Raw genomic sequence first — 23,229 nt, 5'->3', positions numbered from 1 at the left:
AAGATGATTTGATTTTTTATGGCACAAAGATAAGGGTCATACTGCATAGCACACAGATCACAACAGTACATAATTCACTAGTAGGACAATCACAAACATCAATTCCCTTGGCGGAATTCGAACCTGCAGCCTCTTGGCTGAAGAGCAGATATGCTAGTCACTCGGCCAACCAGGCAGGCACTAAAAAACAGAAATATTACACATGACAATATTGGAGTCCCAACAGATAATATGCTAATCTGGAAGAAAACTGTTGACTTCACATTAATAGAAATGTAAACTTAATCATGTAGTACTGTCTTAGTATCCTGTACCAAACTGAAGGGAAAATGATAAGCTTGCTTAACGAATTTCACATTTATGTACTTCTCCAATTTTAAAGCTATACTGCACTGATAAATTTTACTTTTAATTTCAAAATTTGTCCAGTCATATAGCTCTATGAGGTGTAATGATGGTATAAAACTAATGGTTGCTACCGTGTTATGATGTTAGTAAGAAGTATATGATGATATTGGAGTCCTGACTGATAGATTAATTTGGAGGAAGTCAGTAATTATGTGTACTTTTCACATAGTAGTATAATGATATCCTATAACCCCCCTCCCCACAGCACCATATCAGGAATTCAATGATGATGATAATGTTGTATTATTGATTAACTGAATGTTTTGAACAGGCTTACTATCCTCACACGTTGTTCAAGCAATCTGATCTGCTCTCCAAGGGATAAATTCCATCTGCTTTCATATCTCCAGGAGTGTGTGAAGTGCATGTGATTAACGTGGCCTACTATGGAGTCAGGAAGAACTGCTAATATCCATCTCAGACAACATAAACAATGCATTTGTTGCCATCATTAAGGCAAATCACGGCTGGCAGACCACGCTTTGGACAGCCCTTCACACAAGATTGATAGAAGAAAACCATTGTGCTATACAGAATTTGTTAAGGTCAGATAATTAATTTTAGAGTTGACAATGGCTATGAAGTACTCTCATAAACTCAACATGGCTGCATTGATAAGCTAAAAGTTTGGAAGAAAATCACTTTAAGATATACTCCAATACAATCCAACAGCTGCAAAATAAAGAAAACTTCTATTTACACAACACTAAAAAGCAATAAATTAAAGCTTCAGGTCTTGTCAGTTTTTGAAATGTTTCCTAATGATACTTGTACCATGTCAAATGTGGTTGCTCTATGATGATGCTGGTTTGAAATCCAGCAAAATAATAAGCCAGTTAAAATATTTTTTATTATTATCATTATGGTGAGGTGAAATACAATTAAAAAGAAATAATGATTAACTAGATGATTAATATATAATTAGCCATCTTGAGCAATGTGCATATTACTGTCACAGTTTAATATTACTATACAATTTAAAGACAGTCAGTACAATAGCATTAAAATCATTAAAGCAACTGAGCATGTTGGTATTGTTACTTACATTTAATATCATGAATGTTAAGAGATGAATAGTGTGATATATAATTGGCAATGAGCACATTACAGATGAAGATAATTTAGTTTTAAGAATGAATTACATAAATTATACATATTTGGTCATAAAATACTTAAAAAAAACAAGACTTTTTGTGGTTATGAGACCATAGGTTCTTTGTCATGATAGGATATCCTATCATGACAAACCACCACAAAACAAACCTGCTAATCAGAAATATAACCGGTTGGTCTGAGGAATTAAAAAGAAAACTCAAATCCGCACATCCCATAACTCCTTGCCTTTATGGTGCACCCAAAGTGCATAAGGAGGGTGTTCCACTGCGTCCGACTGTGGATGGCAGATCCTCCCCTACACACCTATTAACACCTTGCCAACTTACTAAAAGGAAAAATTAGACAAACAGAGTCCTATATTAAGAACTCTCAACAATTTGTAGAGAAACTGAAGTACATTAAGACATCACAAATGGACATAATGGCCAGCCTGGATGTAGTTTCCTTATTTACGAAGGTTCCAGTGGAGGAGGTCATTAACATTGTTAAAGATCTTTTCCATTCAGACATTACACAGTTGTTCAATCACTGCCCGAAATCAAATTTCTTCTCAAAGTAAACAACACAGTTTACCAACAATTGGAAGGCCTAGCAACGGGTAGCCCACTGTCACCACCTTGTTCACGGAAAAGTTGGAAAATGAAATTTTTCCAAAATTACACCTAAACAATCGATATGGTGGAGATACGTTGATGATATTTTCGTCATTTGGAATGAAAATATGGAAAACCTACAGGTGTTTTTAGAGAGAATAAATTCACTTCACAACAAAATTAAATTTACTCTAGAAGGTGAAAAAAACAGACAACTCCACTTCCTAGACATACTGGTGAAAAGGCAGGAGAATAATTTTAAACTTTCTATATACAGAAAACCTGCAGATACTGGACATTATTTACATTATTCTTCTAACCATCATAGATCACAAAAACATAGCGTCATTCACATGTTATGGAACAGAGCTAAAAAGTTTATTTCAAACGAAGAAGAAGTACAGCCAGAACATTTTCACATTGCTATAACACTATCACAGAATGGTTTTCCTACAAACATCATCAACAAATTCCTTTATAAAGAAACCTCCAACAATAAGGAACAGTCGCCCAGTACACTTCAACAGTAGTCATCCCTTATATTGATTCAGTCTCTTCAAGATTAGCGAGAATGTTAAAATCTCACAACATCAGAGTGGTATTTAAGCCAACTACTACCATCAGACAAGTATTAAGATCTCCTAAAGACAGTGTACCATTCTTCAAATATCCAGGTGTTTATAGAATTCCATGTACGTGCAGTCTTTCATATATTAGGCAAACTTCAAGAAGCCTGGAAATCAGACAGAAGGAGCATGTTGGGGATGTCAATCACAACAGGACAGTCTCCTCAGGGTTAGCACATTGCTTTTCTACTTCTAACCATGCAATTGACTGGGAAAATAGCTCTATGCCATACTTAGATGATGATTACGGTTACAGAATTTTCAAGGAAGCGCCAGTGGTATTAAGAATGGGTAATAACAACCTCAACAGAAATTAGGGTGCCATACTGAAAGATATATGGGAAAACTTAACTCACTCAGTTTAATGGAACTACAATATGCGAAAAATCATGTAACGTGTGTGCATACGACACGTATCCATGATACTGACTGAAGCTTCTCAACACATGCATGCACTGTACGCATATGTTCAAACTTAACTGCCTAACAGTTAGCAACGTTTCTGTATTCTCTCATATTTTCTTGTGTGTACCGTTCAAGCCTTGACAAAGCTAGACAGTTGCTAGAGAAACCAGTAGGCAGGATTATACTAATATATGTATTAATTAAAGAACCTATGGTCTCATAACCACAAAAAGTCTCGTTTTTTAATGAATTACATAATGAGAGACAGTAGAATCAGAGTACTGGAAAAAAAGATATTTGATGTATGGAGTAATTACTTCGAAAAATTGCTAAATGAAATATGCAGTGACAGCACATTGTTAAAAAACACTCAACAGGCATGCAATCAGGAATACATGTCTATACTTGAAGTAGAAAAAGCCATCAGAAACATGAAATGTGAAAAGGCAGCAGCAGCAGCAGAAATGTTCAAGTATGGAAGTATAAAAGTTTTACAGTGGCTACACTGCATAGCTCAGAGGGTCTGGACAGAGGGACAAATTCCAGATGATTGGAGTAGATCTCATAGTACCCATATATAAAAAGGGAAATAAAACTGAATGTGAGAATTATAGGTATTTCTCTACTGAGCCTGGTATAATTTATGCAAGTATACTTGAGAAACTGTTGAGAAGAATTGTGAGAAGGAAGCTTGGTAAGAACAAGCTGAATTCAGGCCAAACAGAGGCTGCCAGGATCAGATTTTCACTTTACAACAAATAGTTGAGAAATCATTGGAACATAACAGATCTGTATGTAAGTTTTATAGACTTTCGGAAGACACATGACAAGGTGCCAAGAGAAAAGATTTTCAAAATGCAGCAGTTAAATGGTATCAATAGGGCATTACATCAAGCAATACTTAGTCTTTATTTGACTTGTAAGTCAGCAGTTAGAATTGAAGTACAGGAAGGTGGTTTAATGTTAAATCTGGTGTCAGACAAGGACATACATTATCCCCTCTGTTATTCATTATGTATATGGATCACATTATGAAGGAAAGCAGTATTAAACCTGATATCAAAATTGGAGATATTAATCTCAGCTCTTTACTTTATGCAGATGTCATCATCATCAAATTCCTGACATGTATCCTCAAGGGGTGTACAACATATGATAGCATAGTACTACATGAAAAATTTCCATCATTACTAACTTCCTATCTACAATTTTCCTCCAAATCAGTCTATTACTTGTCAAGACTCCAATATTATCATTATCAGATCTTATATTTCTATCGTGTAAGGCACACTGTACTGTATCAATCCATCTATATCTTGATCTTCCTCTGGGTCGTTTTCCTGCCAACCTGGCAGAGAACACTTGTTTTGCTAATCTTTCCTGGCCCATTCTGTTTAAGTGACCATACCACCTGAGATTAGCTCTGCTAAGGCATTCCTGGATGCTGACAATGTCAAATTCTTTCCTAATATCCTCGTTTTTAATATGATATTGCCATTGATGCCATCTGTTCATGCCCCTAATCTTTCTCAGGACTATCATTTCTGCAGTCTCTAGTCTTTGGTCAAGTGTTTTACTTCTGACCCAGCTGTCAGATCCATAAGTTAAAACTGGTTTGAACACTGTCTTGTATAAGCTAATTTAGTGTTGCGACTAATTTCTCTCTTATTCCATATGAATTTATTCAATTGACTTCCTACCATACCAGCTTTGTTGATTCTGTTGTCTATTTCCATATTCAATTTACCATCTTTACTAAAAATTGTGCCCAAGTAGCTGAAATGTTTTACTTGTTCCACGAGTTCCTCGTTCACAACACAGTTGACATTTTCAACAATTCTACCTATTTTCATTGTCTTTGTCTTTTTAATGCTGACCTTCATACCATATCTATTACAACAGTTATTCAATTTAGTCAGGGAATCTTACAAACTTGTAGCAGATTTATTCAGAAGTATAACATCATCCGCATAAAGCAAAGAGCTGACATTAACATCTCCAATTCTGATATCATGTTTAATACCACTTTCCTTCATAATGTGATCCATATAGATAATTAATATGAAAACAGACAACAGAATCAAAAATGCTGGTATGGTAGGAAGTCAAATGAATAAATTTATATGGAATAAGAGAGAAATTAGTCAAAACATTAAATTTGATGTAAACAAGACCGTGTTCAAATCAATTTTAACATGGATCTGAGAGCTAGGTTAGAAATAAAACATTTGACCAAAGACTAGAGAAAACAGATACGAAAATCATGAAAAGATTAGGGACGTGAACAGATGGCATCAATGGCAATATCATATTAAAAATGAGGATATTAGGAAAGAACCTGACATTATTAGCATCCAGGAATGCGTTAACAGAGCTAATCTCATATGGTCTCTGCGAAGCAGATGGTATGGTCACTTAAACAGAATGGGAGAGAAAAGATTAGCAAAACACGTGTTCTCTGCAAGGCTGTCAGGAAAAAGATCCAGAGGAAGACCAAGATATAGGTGGATTGATACAGTAAAAAAGTGCCTTAGACAGAAATATAAGATCTGATAATGTTGGAGTCTTGACAGATAACCAGTTGATTTGGAGGGAAATTGTTGATATGAAGTTAGTAATGATATAAGTTTTTCATGTAGTACTAGCATAAAATCCTGTACACCCCTTGAGGATACATGTCAGGAATTTGATGATAATGAGAATCAAAGTGTGAATAAACACAGTCAATCTCTAAGTAGTAGAAGAATCTTGTGTACTGGTTTCACTATAAGTACATTTCTCCTTCTAAGGAATCCCACCCACTTCTCTAGCACTGAGTCAGTTCTTAAGTTGTGGTTTTGAAAACATAAAACCAGCTTTTAACAAATTTATGAGCAAAACATTACTTTAGTGCATAGTAACAAATTGCAATTCAGAGATTTCAGATTACTGTCTTCCAAAATGAACTGCTGTTCCACAGTGAAACATTGAAATGATAACAATATAAAAATGAATACTGGATGCTTTCATGATCCATCAGTTTTGCTGTACATCACTTATCTGAGAAAGAAACCAACGTTAAGTTCTTGTTTATGATGAGAGGAATTCAGGTGTCATCTGATCCTTAGTTTGAATGTTGAATGAATAGTATCTTCACTTGGCAACATATATCTAAAATAATTCTAGATAGATAGATATATAGATATAATTATAAATATATACATCTATAATTCTAACAATTGAATCAGTCTTCCATGTGTAACAGACTAATAAGAAATGAAGGAGAATTAACAAAACTCACAGTTTAACATAGAAGCTGTTACAAAAAAAAATTAGAGGATGAGTGAAAGAGATGGGAACTTACTATAGTGGTCAGGACAAAAGATCAGCTTGTAGTGCGGGTATTCATTTCACTTTACAAAATAGTGGTAAAACCAAACGGTATGTAGAGAAGAATGTCTGCACAGTTAGCCTAATGGCTTTGCACTTCACAACCATATGCCTGGGGAAGGAGTGTCCTAGGTTCGATTCCTGTCGCCGATGTGAGGAGCTAAAGGATCTTCCTCAGCCATAGCCAAGTTAGCCGGTCTTGAGCGTGGACAGCAGGGTTTTTTCCGCCACTTTATCTGGGGTTTTTCATCCTGCAAGCAGGCAAACCAGACCCATGAACACACAGGGATACAGCCAGGAATACTTAGAGGCATACGGGGTGACCATTGTATCCTCGTACTTCGTAGGTAGAGTGATGTGGGCAATATGAGAATGGAGAACTGGACAAAGACTTAATTGTGCCTATGGTCCTATTGAAGTGGAGGAATTTTTTTTGAGGCTTTAGAGAAAACAACTGACACAATGAAAAAGGAAAAGTTGGTCCTTGTTGGGGATCTAAATAGCAGAGTAGGAAATGATTCTCAGACATACAAAAAGATACTGGAAAAATTTGGAGAAAAGAGCAAAGCTAAAAATAATGGCAAATACCTGTTGGATTTCTGACACAATTTCACACAGTTTCACGTGGAGAGAAGAGGCAAGGAATAAGAAAAGTCTCATTGACTATGTTATTGTTGATAGTGATGTGTTTCTCCCTGATCCAGGACACCAGAGTGTACACAGGATTTGAAATTGGAAGTGATCACCATTTAGTCTTGTGCAGAATAAAATTAAGGTTCATATTGAAAAGAATAACATGTAAGGAAGTTTTAAAGCGAATAAAAGTTGAGCAGCTCTCAGATGTGAACTGTAGACTAAAATACACAACATAATTGAAGAAAAAATGAAAGAGTGAGAACAGGAATCAAACCTTGGAGATTCAGTGGCAAGCCCTGAAGAAAACACTGACTGATTCAACCAAAGAGGCACGTGGTGAGGTTGTCTGTAAGGATAGAAAAATCAGAACTCCATGGTGGATACAGGAGTTCTGATTAAAGAGGCAGTGAAAGAAAAGAAGAAAGCATATTAAAAGTTCCTGGCAAATAAGTCAGCTTGTGCTCTTAGAGAATACAGAGACAAATGTAAGAAAGCTAAACACTGTGTAAAACTAGCTAAACCAAAGTCATGGGAGGACTTTGGTAAGATCATAGAAAATAAATATCAAGGTGGCAAGATATTCTGAAAGTTGTTGAAGAAGCTCAGAAATGGAGGAAAGAGTGCTGTAAATGGAATTTGAGATGACAAAGGCGACATGAAAACAAGAGAAAAAGATATCTTTGAAGTATGGAGTAATTACTTCGAAAAATGGCTAAATGAAACAAGCAGTGATAGCACATTGGTATAAAACACTCAACAGGCCTACAGTCAGGAATACATATCCATACTTGAAGTAGAAAAAGCCATGAGAGAAGCTATTTGAAACGTTACAGTTATATGGTGTCAATGGGGTATTATATCAAGCAATACTTAATCTTTATTTGAGTTGTTAGCAGTTAGAATTGAACGAAGTACAGGAGTGGTTTAATGTTAAATCTGGTGTCAGACAAAGTGTACATTATCCCCTCTATTATTCATTATCTATATGGATCACATTATGAAGGAAAGCGGTATTAAACCTGATATCAATGGAAATGTTAATAATCTCAGCTCTTTGCTTTATGCAGATGTTATACTTCTAAATAAATCCGCTACAATTCTGCAAGATTCTCTGACTAAAGTGAATAACTGTTGTGATAGATATGGTATGAAGGTCAGCATTAAAAAGACAAAGACAATGAAAATAGGCAAAAACATTGAAAATATCATCTGCATTTGAATGGAGAACCTATAGAACAAGTAAAACATTTCAGCTACTTAAACACCATTTTTAGTGAAGATGGTAAATTAAATATGGAAATAGACAACAGAATCAACAAAGCTGGTAAGGTAGGAAATCAATTGAATAAATTCATATGGAATAAGAGAGAAATTAGTCAGAACACTAAATTAGCTGTATACAAGACATTGTTCAAACCAGTTTTAACTTTTGGATCTGAGAGCTGGGTTAGAAGTAAAACACTTGACCAAAGACTAGAGACCACAGATATAAGTCGTGAGAAAGATTAGGGGCATGAACAGATGCCATCAATAGCAATATCATATTAAAAATGAGGATATTAGGAAAGTACTTAACATTGTCAGCATCCAAAAATGCATTAGCAGAGCTAATCTCAGATGGTAAACAGAATGGGAGAGGAAAGATTTGCAAAACAAGTGTTCTCTGCCAGGTTGGTAGGAAAAAGACCAAGATATAGGTGGATCGATACAGTAAAAAGTGCTTTAGAAGATCTGATGATGTCAGAGTCTTGACGGGTAACAGATTGATTTGGAGGAAGATTGTATACATGATGTAATGATGTAATTTTTCAAGTGGTACTATCATATCCTGTACACCCCCTTGAGGGTATATATATCAGGAATTTGATGATGATGAATTTGTGTTTTCAAGATGGGGCCAGCAGGCTGTTCTAAGGAATAAAAAAACTACTTCTGTAGAAAGTTTTATTCCTCAAACTTGATTGAATGAATGATAATAATCCTCCTGTTCTAATTATCGGATATCACATTCTCCAGATCAGTCTAAAAGATCTGACACAATTTCGAACATGAAAATCATCTATCCTGAGAATTTTCTCATTCTTAATCTTTTTAATGTTTCTTTACTAGTTCTGTCAGAATTATTCACCTATTATGGCTATCATCTCTATAAGTCACTCCAGTTTACTTCATCATGCATTTCATCTTTAACAAGTCTCTAAAATAATGTTGCTCATCATCCTAATCTCTCTCTCTCTCTCTTCCTTTAATCACAAGATTTCCATTCCTATTTATTAAAAAAAAAAACAAGGTTTCTCATTGCTACAGAAACAGAGTTCTTGTGTTAGGAAAAGTCAGATGTAAATGTCAGCACAAGAAAAGATCCACTCTTGTCTAGTGAGTTGGCTGTTATCAAAAGTAAAGGTGAACTAAAATAATTTTTACAATAAAAAAAAATATATGGAAGAACTCTAAAATTCACCAAAAACAAAACCAGGACATAAGGCTCGATAAATAAACAGTAAGTGAGAAAAACTACAATTCCCGGTTAAATAAACTTTTACAGTTCTTTCTTCATTCAAAAAAAGTTAGAACAAAATAATTAATAAAATGCAAATATTCTATTAAAATAGCATATGTGTTCTTTTTTGTGGAAGAACAAAGTGGATTCAGAAGTGGTTTGTAAAGTATGTAAAATCCTTTCAGAGGATAAGAGAAAGTGTTGGCAAAAGAATAAGCAGATATCCTGAACCTTACACACTACTCAAAGTGACAAAGAAACATGATTTTAGATTATTCTGAAGAAATAACTATTAATTGTGAGATAAAAGATACTACACCATTCTCTAACATAGCATACAACTATGTTAAAAAAAAATAATAATAAAGGTTAATAATGACATTCAGATGAATCACAGAATCTAATATTATGGTTCTTCTCCCATTCCAGAATATGATTAAGCAATCATTTGGAAAAAGAAGATAAAATTCAAAAATATGTTGTTAAATCTCAACACTAAAGACTACACTGTAGTATGAAAATTCTTAAAGCCCAAGCAATTACTTTTATTGGAAAATTCCAAATTAAAACCAAGACTATCAGTTAACTATGTGCATAAGGGGGAAGTAGCATAAATCAACTATTTAGGATGCAAACTGATCTAGACAAAGAAAAAAACGGATCATATGTAGGTCAACAAAATCTTTAAAAGATTAAAAAAAAAATGATAACTTAAGCCGGAGTAGACATTCTGCATATCCATGACAGAAAAAAATATATATATACATATAAAATTGCTATTTTGAAGTTATTTAAATTTGGTTGATAAAAAAAAAAAAAAAAAAAAATGACAACTTACATTCTGCTTTTTTGGTTCATTCACTAGAGTGATGTAGCGCAATGCTAACTTTGTTAAGTCAGCTGCAAGAGCTGCACCAATAAAATAATCACCATTCATAAGATATGAACGTAGAGGTGGCCTTTGATCAGCTGAGGAAGAAAAAAAAAAAAAAAGTTATGTACTTGAGTATCAAATTCATTCCAAATAAATATCAAACGTAAACTCAACACATCATTCAAATAAAAGTTTTTTTAAAAAGGATCTCTCACTGGATAGATAATATGTCTAAAGCAATGCTGCAGATAGAAACATTTGAAATTAACAAATGCATAACAGTAAATGAAGTAAAACAAAACGCTTACCTCCATTGGCACAACAGCATTAAATACTTCCTTCACTACTAATGTAGTATATAAAACTTTCCTTTTCATTCAATTTGGCAATGAGACATAAGAACACGGGCCGCATGGAATGGAGATGTGCAGCATAAAACCTCTGTCAGGCTAACCCCACCATACAATTTACAGACAAAAATCATTAAATGATTTGAATATATGAAGATGAAAATAGAATTTCTGTTGAGAGGAAAGTCGTCATCATTTGTTTTCTCTGAAAAGCCATCTCCTTTTTAAAATTTTCAATAAATTTGCAATGTAAATATGGAGTTAGCCATTTTTTCTCAACTTCCACTTCATGAGTGTACAAGCGTTGTAATGATGTTGCAAAGTGCAAGATTTAATTTAATGAATAGTCATTTTGTGAACCGCACAAATGGCCTGGACTACATTTTTTTTTTTTTTACTATAATTAAATATATTTCTTTTCATCATGAAATTCTTTTTTTCTTCATGAAAATTTTGGCTTTGTTTAAATGCTGGCTGTGAAATACTTGTATCACTTGCACCTGCTGCACTTCATCAAAATTCATCTTCTGTTCTTTTTTTATCAAAAAATTTTCTTGTATCATACTAAAATTATTAATAAGGAATAAAATATACAATAAAATAAATAAATAAACAGTTTCACTACACAAACAATTTACATATTTTCTACCACTGTTCTGTCACAACTTGTTTCATTTAACAGCGTTCCCAAGTAATTACGCTTGAAGTCTAGAATATCCTTATTTTTGGTTTTCATTTCACAATAATCATCTTTGATTCCTTTTACAATACTTTCTTCCATTTTTAAGCTTTTTCAATAGCCTCCAAAACATTTTTGCTGCATTCCTGACATTTGTCCTTTATATTCTTACCAGTCTTTCCATGACTTTTGTTTAGCTATTTTTATTATTAACACCAGACCTCCATAGAATCAAAAGACTCATCGCACAATTCAATGTATCTACACCGAATTTCAATGCCAGGAAAAGCATTCCACGCAAACCACTCTCTAAGCAAAGAACCTGCTCCTCATGGCCCTGCTCACCCTCCTGACACAGCTTCCAGGTATGCTCCCTTGTTCTATCCCATTCTCCTTCTAAGAAAAATTTCTTCCATATTAATCTGGTAACAACCCTTTAAAATCCCCCGTCTTCTTTCTATTAGCAAGGCTTTGCAAACAGAGAATTCAAGAATGGGTGGATAAGAATATGATACTCCACGAGGGGCAGCATGGTTTTGTGAAGTGTGGCTCATGAACAGATACAAGTATATGGAGGAATAGAATCCGGGAGAAGGCAGGTGACTAGTGGTGTGCTGCAGGGCTCAGTCACTGCTGTTTAATTTGTATATAAAAATATAGGAAATATAAAAAAAAAGATATTCAGTTGTCTGCAGACGATGTAAAGTTAGATAGGGTAATAGATAATCAAGGTGATGTAGATTGCTTGCAGCATTATTTAAATAGCTGAGAGTATTGGCAAAACATAACGGATGCAAGTTTAATGTGGAAAAATGTAAAGGTATGCATTTTGGGATCCAAAGATTACTGTATCACATTGAGGGAACCTATACTCCAGGAAACTGATGAAGCTAGCGATTTGGGGATAGTATAGTAGACAGTGTTGAAGTTTAGAGGGCATATTACTAAAGTAGCCAGGATAACTCACAAGATTACATGGTTATTGAAGAACACACTAACAAGCAGAGATAAAGGGAGTTTTTCATTCCTGTTTATGAAGCATTGATACAACCACATCTGAATTACTGTGCTCAGGTCTGGTAACCTAGACTTCATGGAGATGAGGAAGTGGTGGAGACGAACCAGAGTTGAGCGACCAAGGTAGTGGTGAGGGAGTGGTCTGTTGAGTACTCCCTATGAGGATAGATTGAGGATTTGTGGATTGCAAAACTTGGTTGATAGAGAAAAAAGAAGGAGGGGGAGGGTATGATAGAAACATTTAAGTTGCTTAAAGAATTTTATAGAATTGATATAGGAGAAACGTTTCAGCAGCTAGAGAGGGAAGAACAAGAGGTCATCCCTGGAAGTTCGATAAGAGTGTGGTTAACAACGGCGTAAGGACTACCTTTTTTGGTTGTAGAGTGGTGAATGAATGGAATGGATTGCCTGAGTCAGTTGTAAGTACTTTGTCTGTTATTGGTTTCAAGGAGAGATATAATTGATATTGTGTCAGGATAGATATGGCGTGGAGTTTAAGGACTCTATGAAGGTGCCCGCGCAGTAATAATAATAATTGATAGCATCATTCCTCTTCTCTCTCTCGTTCTTACTAAAAATATTATATGCTTTATACTCAATTCCCCCGCTGATTCTGACTGCCAGGTTTCAGTAATACAAATGATCTTGTGCTATATTGTATTCACCAAGACAACAAATATCCTTTATTCCTGATTTCCTAGAATTTGTGTATGGACATAAGTTACATCCTGGCTTTTTGTTTACTTGCATCTGTAATAAGGTTGATCCAGTTGGAGAACTTTTTCCTTCCTGTTTCCCCCCCACACACATACTGAAAAAGCCCATATCCACTCTTTCACTAGGTTCATAAACACACTGATATTCATATCAGTATTTGTATATACTCCAGATGATGACCTTAATATGAAGGTCCAAACGTCCGGAAATTAAAATAGTTATTTATAACATGTTTGTAAAGTCCATAACTTCTAAAATGAAGGCTGATCACCGTGCAACACTAAAAGAAAGGATATCATTATCATGTTTGCATATCTTAGCTTACATTCTCCCGATTTTGTCCATGATGATCAAGTTACCCTGACTGTCCTATCAGGTCTCACTTGAAGAAATAATTTTTCCAGGCTCCTGATGCTTGGAAAGTCATCAAAATGCAGGTCATCCCTTTTATATCAGTTTTTACCTCTTCCAAACTCGCTTGACACATTAAAAAAAAAATCATTTCTTCATATGTCTTTCTTCGACACAACCTGAACATCAAACCATCACAGCCCTCCTTAACTCAGTACTATCAATGAGTACTGATGATGAACACCTCTCACAATGAGTCCTTGGATGCACTGGAGATGTTATGTAAATATAACGTTTCGATAACAGACTAGCAATTTCACTCTCTTGCACTTCTCACTTCTTCAAGCAATCCTTTTATATCCTCTCATACTGTATTATTACTACTTAAATCATTTGATCCTATGAGCACCACCTCTTTTACGAGGGTGGTGTGAAAAGTAATCGGCCTCGACCATAGATGGCAACACTATCAGCCAGATTTTTTTTTCTTAGTTGGTACATCTGTCATAAATATCCTTGTGAAATTGCAAGTCATTCTATCAAATAGTTTGTTTTATACAGCTGTCTGAAGCAAAAGTGTTGTCTGTATTCTTTGAAATGGATAAAATTGAGCATCATGAAAAAGAAGGTTTAACGCCAAAAGAAATTCATTCAAAGTTCATGATTTCTGGTGTTGTTAACTTTTTGGACATTACTTCACGTGGATCATCTTCAAGGCTCGTAAGATCACATTTAAACATGGCCGTACCAGCCACGAAGATGATCCATGTGCAGTACGTCCAAAAAAGTGTAACACCACCAGAAATCATTGATCAAGTGCACAATATGATATTGGATAAGTGGCGAGACAAACTGCATGAAATTGCTGAGACTAGAATGTGTAGGATATATTTTGCATGAAGAATTGCAAATGAAAATGTTTTGCACAAGATGGGTGCCATGGTTGCTCATAGCAGATCAAAAACACTATCACATGAAAATCTCTGAACAGTGCTTAGAGCATTTTTACAAGAATAAAACTGATTTTGTGCATCAATTTATTATTATGGATGCGACTTGGATTCACCATTACACATCAGAATCCAAACAGCAGTCAAAACAGTGGACAGAAGCCGGTTGCTCAGTGCCAAAGAAGACAAAGTCGGTTCCATCAGCAGGAATGGTCATAGCATCAGTGTTTTGGGATGCTAAAGGGATTTTATTTATTAATTATCTTGAAAAGGGTAAAACAATAACCAGGGAAAATTATTCTGATCTTTTAACCAGACTAGATGAAAATATTGATGAGAAAAGACCCGGTTTGCAGAAGAAAAAAAATCATCTTTCATCAGGACAATGCACATGCCCACAAAGGTGTTTTGGCAATGGGAAAATTAAGGGATCTGCACTATGAATTGTTGGAACATCCACCCTATTCCCCAGATTTGGCTCCCTATGACTTCTATTTCTTCCCATAAATAACTAAAACTCTTCCTTGCTGGCAGTGTTTTTCTTCGAATCAAGAGGTGATTGCAGCTGTAAAGGGATATTTTGCAGATCTTACTGAGAAACACTATAGGGACAGGATAATGGTGCTGGAGCATTGCTGGAATAAATGTCTTAAGGGAGATTATGTTGAAAAATAAAAATTTTGAAATTATAAATTCATTTTTTTATCGTTAGACAGAACTTTTCAGACTACCCTCGTACTTTAATGAGCTGATCAACGATACGAAATTTACTTTTCTTATATTCTAAGTGACTCATCATATTATTACTCACATTTTTACCAACTTTAAGGATTAAAATCAACAAGCTAGATATGAAAACGCAAGGAATATTTAGCATGGAAAGAAGTGTGTGGCTTGTAATGAGAAGAGAGCTGTTGGGCTAAGTGTTATACAACTTTATAAGTAAGGAAACCAATTCTGTCAACTATGGGTCTAAAAGGTGTGTTGTTCTATTTATGTACTTATGGTAATCCATAAATCTCTGGAGGCTAACATACAACTTTGTCTAATAATTTTAAGAGTGCAGTTTGTTTTGGGGTATAGTCAGCACAAATTAAGCAGTATGAAGATCAATCTTGGAGTAAGATACATTTTTTAATCATATTCAGAGCAATCAAATACTAGCATAGTAATGTACACTTTAGTGATTTTACTGTATAATTTGTTGTTAATGCCAGGATAAAATAAGAAAAACTTCCATACTGTAATATGACTGTTTTTATTGCTATATATATATAAAAAAATACCATCAATGGATAGACAAAATTCAAAGAAAACAATACTTGGTTATTATTAATTATTACGTGACACACACCTCCAGGGAGTCCAAAGACTCATCAAGGGAGGGCACTTAATCTACAGCTCTCTGTCTCCATCACTCAATCCACCAAACTATAACTACACCAATGCCATCTACCACCCACCACCACTAATACTTTCACAGACAATCACAAACACCCATGCCCACAGTGGGATTTGAACCCGCAGCCTTCTGGCTGAAGAGCAGATACGTTAGTCACTCAGGCTGGCAAGATAAAAGCAGATACAATCATTGTTTCTCTAACCACAAATACATGTCTGGAAAAAGGAATCTCAGAATTATTATTTGTTTTTTTTTCCCCTAATTAAGCTTAAGGGCTGTTTTTTTTTGTGATGTTCCAGACGTATATGTTCAAGTTTTAAAAGTTTGCTATTTGTTCATAATTAGCTTCTGTTCATTCATAATCCTAGTCAAAAATTACATCAGAGAATGAGCTTAGTTTCAGCACTTATAGATTTTTTTTTCTTCTTTAGAGTAAACAAACCTGATCTTTAGACATATCACAATATTGCAATTGCGATCGTTTATAATTTTATGGTTTTCTGATATTTTCACCTTAGTTTTTCATCTTCTGAAGTCAGCCAAGTGATAATGTGTGTTTATTCCAAATTACCAATGAATAATTAGCATATATTTAGCCAAAGTTTACTGACTGATAGTTAAGTGTTATACATTCTTCTTTAAGAAAATGAAATTTGAGACTTTTATTACTGCAAAAGTGAAAACATATTTTATTATTTTCTTGTACTGATCAGGAAACTGGTAATAATTCATCAAAGCAATATGAACACCTACCATAAATAGCACTTGCTGGTTCTGTAGCACTTTTTTTTTTTTTTTTACTACTACTACTGGCATTCTTAAGCCTAATTGAGCTGGATATACAGGGTGTCCACATTGGACCTCCCTAGTCAAAGAACGGTAAAAAATTGAAATGCAGAAATATGTAAGGTATGGATCGTTCAAACGTTCCAGAGTCTCTAGAACGTTTGAACATGTGTACAATTTTGACACCATGGACCATACACATGAGCAGTAGTAACATGTTGAAGCTAGGGAGAGCCAATGTGGAAACCCTATATAATGTTTTGATGAATGTTAAATATAATCAAGCAGATAAATGTCGACCTGGTTGGCTGAGTGGTTAGTGTATACACTCGCCAACCAGGGCTTCAAATCCGGCATTGGTGGGATCCTGTGTTTAGAAGATAAATTTCATTGTCCCACTTATTGGAAGCCTAGAGTGGCTTGATAAAAGTTCCATGTTTGGACTCTACAACAGAGTTTCCAGACAATATAAAAAATAAGTGAAAAAATACCAAAAATATTTAAAATTAATAAAAAAAAATGCAAAACCATCTGTACTCTACCAAAGGTGTGAATGTACCATTAGTTTACAGAAGCCTTTCATCGGCAAGAGCCACTTAAAAAAATAAAGAGAAATTTGTTTCTTTAAACTAATTCAAAATCATCCCGAAGTATTTTTCATGGTGTACAGTGACTACCATTTCATTATTCAGTACTGGAATAGTTAACAGCAAAGGTTGGTCGATTGGTAGAGCCTCTGCTACTAATGGCTCAACAAAAAGTTAAGCAAGTTTGAGCACGGTTAGTAGTTGGAAGGGCATCAATCGTTCGATGCTGTTGCCACACTCTCCCTAAATGAGTCTTTGGACTCCCTGGAGGTGTCACATAATAATAATAATAATAACAGAAGTCCTATGAAAGTGAAAATTAAAACTGCAACTAGTTGCATTAAAAAAACAATGCAATTTACACATCATTTTATTAATAAAATTTAGGTTTAGGAATGTTTATGTTAATCATTACTAATAAACAATTTTTTCTGCAGTTAAGCAAAATTCCTTAAAAGGCTTTAGAACTATATTTCAAAGGATACGCATTAGAAATTTGATAAAAAGTTGATAAAAATTTGCCAAGTAGGCAAATTAACACTTGTATACAAAGAGATGTTGGAAATCATCTATTTTCTGCACATTTCTCACAAATATAAATAACACCTATCCTTTCTTGATAAGTGTTGTTGCTTTTTTCTTGCGTTTTTTTTTTAATATCCATCTCACATCAGTGAGAATGCCTCTACTAATAAAAATAAATACATATGGAAAAAAATGAAATGACTGATGAGGTGGGTGGGTGGGTGAAGAAGAAAGATGACTAAATATTTTTGTTTGGAATGCAAAATATTAGCTTCTTAAAACTAATATAAAATGCTTATACAATTTAATGAATATTTGTCTACAAAGAAAACTACCTTGCCATCATGAAATTCCTGATATGTACCTTCAGGAGGTATATAGGATATTTATGATAGTATTGATTTATTTTTTCATGCAGTACTACCTTCCTGAAAAAATGGAAACTGAAAACAACACAAATGTCTATTAGACATGATCTTGGAAACATACCAGCTGAATACAATATTAGCATATAGAACAGATTCAACACACTCAATTTGTGTGAATGAGAACCAGATGAACTATGGGAAGAGATTAAAGATGTAATTAAAACAGAAGCAAAGAAGAATATTCCAACAGTTTGTAAGAAGAAGAAGTCCAAATGGCTGTCAGAAGATGCCATCTAAACTGCTCAGGAAAGGAGGAAAATGAAGGCCACAGGAAATTTGCAGGAAGTACGGTATTTGAATGCAAAGTTTCAACGACAAGCCAGAAGAGACAAGGAAAAATACTTTAACCAAGAATGCCAACAAATAGAAGACCAAAACAAGAAAGGAAAAACAAAAAATCTTTTCAAAAAGATCAGAGAACTAACAGGGAAGTTTAGTGCCAAGGTGACAGTATCGAAAAGTAAACACAAAGGATATCTTACAGAAGCTGCAGACATCAAAGAAAGATGGAAAGAGCATACAGAAGCCATTTACAGAAAGGACTCCAAAATTACTGAGAAATTTGAAGAGCAGGATTATACACAGGAGCCAGTACCACTGGAGAGTGAAGTGAGGTGAGCACTGCAACAGCTATCCAGTAAGAAAGTACCAGGAGGAGATGGAATACCCATTGAGCTGCTCAAAGCCCTGGGAGAAGAGGCAGTTAAAATTTTAACAGTTCTACGTCAGCGAATTTGAATCACAACTACATGGTCTAGGGAATGGAAAAAATCAGTTTATATACCTTTATTGAAGAAAGGCGATGCAGGAGAGTGCGAAAATTACAGAACTATAGCACTGATTTTTCATGCAAGTAAAGTCTTACTTAAAATCATTCAGAAAAGACTGGAACCATTCATGAAGAGAGAAATACCAGATGAACAGGCAGGATTTCGAAAAGGCAGAGGAACAAGAGATCAAATCGCCAATGAGAGATGGATAATAGAAATAGCACAGGAATATCACAAGAATGTCTACCTTTGTTTCCTTGACTATAGCAAGGCTTTTGACTGTAGATCATGTGAAACTGTGGAATGTGTTAAGAACAATGGGAGTCCCAGTGCATTTCATTATCCTTCTGAGGAATCTTTATTATGAACAAGAAGCTACTGTCCGAACAGATCTTGGAGATACTGAGTATTTCACAATAGGTAAAGGGGAGCAACAAGGATGTATTTTATCTCCGTACCTGTTTAACTTCTACAGTGAATACATTTTAAGAATGGCAGGGCTGGAGGAGTCTCCAGTTGGAATTAAAATTGGTGGAAAAAATATTAATAATTTGAGGTATGCAGATGATACCACCTTGCTAGCAAAATGCAAAGAAGATTTGAAGGAACTTATTATGAAAGTTCAAGAAGAAAGTGCTAAATATGGTCTTAAACTTAACCTCAAAAAGACAAAAGTTATGGCAACATGTGAACTTAATGATTTTGAAGCAGATGGGGAGAAAATGGAAATAGTTAACAATTTTGTGTTCCTAGGATCCCGAATTGATAAAGATGGTTATTGTAATAACCGAAGAAGTTAGAAGAAGATTATTACTCGGAAAAAAAGCAATGACAAATTTAAGCAATATCTTTAAAGATAAAGATATTAGCCTCACAACAAAAATCAGAATCGTGAAAGCAATGGTATTCCCTGTGGTGCTGTATGGATGTGAAAGTTGGACCCTGAGAAAGAGTGAAAGAAGGATGATAAATGCATTTGAATTATGGGTTTGGAGACGCTTACTAGGAATACCATGGACTGCAAAGCAAACCAATAAATCAGTGATAGACAGAATAAAGCCAGATTGCTCCCTTGAAGCTATGATCATCAAGCAAAAACTGTCATACTTCGGACATATTATGCGAGCAAACGACAGTCTGGAGAAGATGATGATGCTTGCTAAAGTTGATGGAAGCAGGAGAAGAGGAAGACCAAGAATTAGATGGGTGGATGGAGTTAAAAAAACAACTGGAGTACGCTTGGAGATTCTGAAAGACATGGTCAGGGACAGATCGGAATGGATAGTGTATGTTCGTGGAGTCGGAAACGGCTAGATGGATCATAATAACAACAACAACTACCTTCCTATCAATAACTTTCCTCCAAATCCATCTGTTCTCTATCGAAACTCCAATACTAATCAGATCTTATATTTTTGTCTGATAAGGCACTTCTAACTGAATCAATCAAAATATATCTTGGTCTTCTATATCTTTTTTCCTATCATCATGGCAAAGGACATTTCACTTAAATAGAATGGGAAAGAGAACTCTCCCATTCTATTCAAGTAACCACACTACTTGATATTAGCTCTGATAACACATTCCTGAATGCTAACAAAATCAAGTTCTTACCTAACATACTCGTTTTTGATATGATACTGCCAATGATGCCATCTGTTCACTACCCCTAATCTTCCTCAGAACTAACTCACATCTGTAGTCTCCAGTTCTTGATCAAGTATTTATTTTTAATATCAGCTCTCAGATACAGAAGAATTGGTTTGAACACTTGTATACAGCTAGTTCAGTTTTTAGTGTTTTCACTAATTTCTATTATTTCATATAATTTATTCAGTTGACTTCCTTACCAGCTTTGCTAATTCTTGATTGTTGTCGATTTCCATATTTAATTGAGATTTGCATTAAAAATGGTGCTTAGGTAGGTGAAGTGTTTTTTTTTCACCAGTTATTCAGTTTATTAATAAATTCAGAGAATCTTGCAGACTTGTACTCAATGTATTCATAAAAATGAGATTGCACAAAGTGAAGAGATGAGATTAATATCTCCAATTTAGATATCAATTCCTACATAATGTGATTCCCATAGATGATAAATAACAGTGGAGAAAATATGCATCCTTGCTGCACACCTGATTTAACATCAAATGTCTTCTATACCTCTGTCAGTTTTAACCACTAACTTACAATTCAAATATAGACTATATACTGTTCAATGTAATGTTCCATTTAGTCCATGTACCTGTAGCATTTTCAAGCTTCTCTCTTGTAACCTTTCATATGCCTTCTAGCAGATCTACAAAATTTAAACAGATCCTTATATTCCCATGATTTCTCAACTATTTGTCTTAAAGCAAAAATCTATTCCTAACAACCTCTATTGTTCTTGAAAACAGACTGTTCTTCTCCAAGCTTGCCTTTTGCATTTTTTCTTAGCCGTTTCTCAAGAATACTTGCTTAAATCTTACCAGGAACACTCAGAGTAATTCCCCTGTAATTCTCACATTCAGTTTCATTTCTCTTTTTACAGGTGGATATTATGAGAGCTATACTAGAATCATCTGGAGATTTGGCAGCAAATACTGATTAATTTAGATAGACATGTGGCGAGGTTGTCTAAGAAGAGTTCCAACATGGAGGTTGACCTCAGTGGAGATCAGAATAAATGAGAACTCTAAGATAAGATAAGAACTCTGACCAGGCCTTCCAAGAGCCTTCCAGTTGGAGAGAGGGTGTGCTAACCACTTAGTTGGCCAAGTGGTTAGCACACCCCCTCTCCAACCAACAGGTCACGGGTTCGAATCCCACTGTGGACATGGATGTTTGTGATTGTCTTTAAGTGGAAGATGAATTTCATCACCTGGTATGAGATGACTGCCCTGCTTATTGGAGGTGTAAAGTGACTGAAAAAAGTCCATGCTTAGTCTCTAGAGCAGGGTTTCCAGACCATGAAAAAAAAAAAAAATTACAAAAAAAAATATATAAAAGTGACAAAAATGAGAGAAAAAAATAATCCTTAGCCTACCCGCAGTACAAATATACTATAGATTTAGTAATAACCTTTCATGGATGGTAACCACATAATTTCTAGTCAAATATGATCTACTCCAGCTGCTTTTCCCCATATCAGGTTTTGATGGTATTTTCTTCTTAACAACTGATATGTATTTTTCATAGCATTCCTGTTGAATGTTTTCCACCACAACCATCACACTGTCGCTGCTTGTTTCAATAAGCAACTTTCAAAGTAATTACTTCAGATATCTAAAATACCTATTATTAGTTTTCATGTCACCTTTATCATATAATTCCATTTACAATACTCTTTCCTCTATTTTTAAGCTTTATCAACAGACTCCGGAATATTCTGCCACCTTCCTGATCTCCATTTTCTATGTTATTATTGAAGTCTTTCCATGATTTGTTTAGCTAGTCTTACACAGTGCTTTACTTTCTTAATTTTTCTCTGTATTCTCTAAGCATACAAAACTTACTTGCCAGGAAGTTTCAATATGCTTTCTTTTCTTTGACTACATCTAACTTTCTGATTTCATATTAGAGTTCTCATTATTCTGAACATCGGGGGACGACCTCCATGTTGGAACTCTTCTTAGACAACCTTGCTACATGTCTATCTGAATTAATCAGTATTTGCCACTAAATCTCCAGAGTATGGTTCTTGTTTTCAAACTCTCATTTTTTTTCTTGAATAACATGTATATTTCAGTGTATCTACTGTTCACCTCAGAAAGCTGCTCGACTTTCATTTGTTTTAAAACTTTCTTACACATGAAAGAAAGACGAATTACAAATGACGATCACTTCCAATTTCAAATCTTCTGTATACTGTTGTGTCTTAAACCAATGGGAAAACATCAGTATCAACAATAATATCAGCCAATGAGTTTTTCTTATTTTCTGAATCTTATCACCATGTGAATTTGTGCATATTTTTGTGTTGGAACATGACATTAATAAAAATTACTTTATGTTCTGAACTGAAATCCAGGAGGTACTCACCATTATATTAGTCTGTTCTTTTTGAAAAGATTTCCATATGTCTGGTAATATTTCCTATTCTTCTGTTTAGAGCTCCAAACAAGGAGACCAACTTTTCATTTTCATTGTATTAGCTGCCTT

The 23,229-nt window shown here is 34.7% G+C and overlaps 1 protein-coding gene across 2 annotated transcripts in view; it reads right to left on the bottom strand.

The window, feature by feature from the left end:
- Positions 1–23,229, bottom strand: part of betaCOP (coatomer subunit beta) — a 304,925-nt gene that overhangs the window by 126,482 nt on the left and 155,214 nt on the right. For both annotated transcript variants that reach the window (XM_090413127.1, XM_090413129.1), the window contains exon 13: positions 10,492–10,622. In XM_090413127.1, coding sequence (XP_090269253.1) covers positions 10,492–10,622 — 131 coding nt within the window. The remainder of the gene's footprint in view (positions 1–10,491; positions 10,623–23,229) is intronic.

The sequence above is a fragment of the Typopeltis vanoorti genome, chromosome 23, assembly GCF_054136105.1.
Source record: "Typopeltis vanoorti isolate ZY-2024b chromosome 23, IOZ_Tvanoo_1.0, whole genome shotgun sequence".
Classification (NCBI taxonomy): Eukaryota; Metazoa; Arthropoda; class Arachnida; order Uropygi; family Thelyphonidae; genus Typopeltis; species Typopeltis vanoorti.
This window is presented reverse-complemented; position numbering and strand designations above follow the sequence as displayed.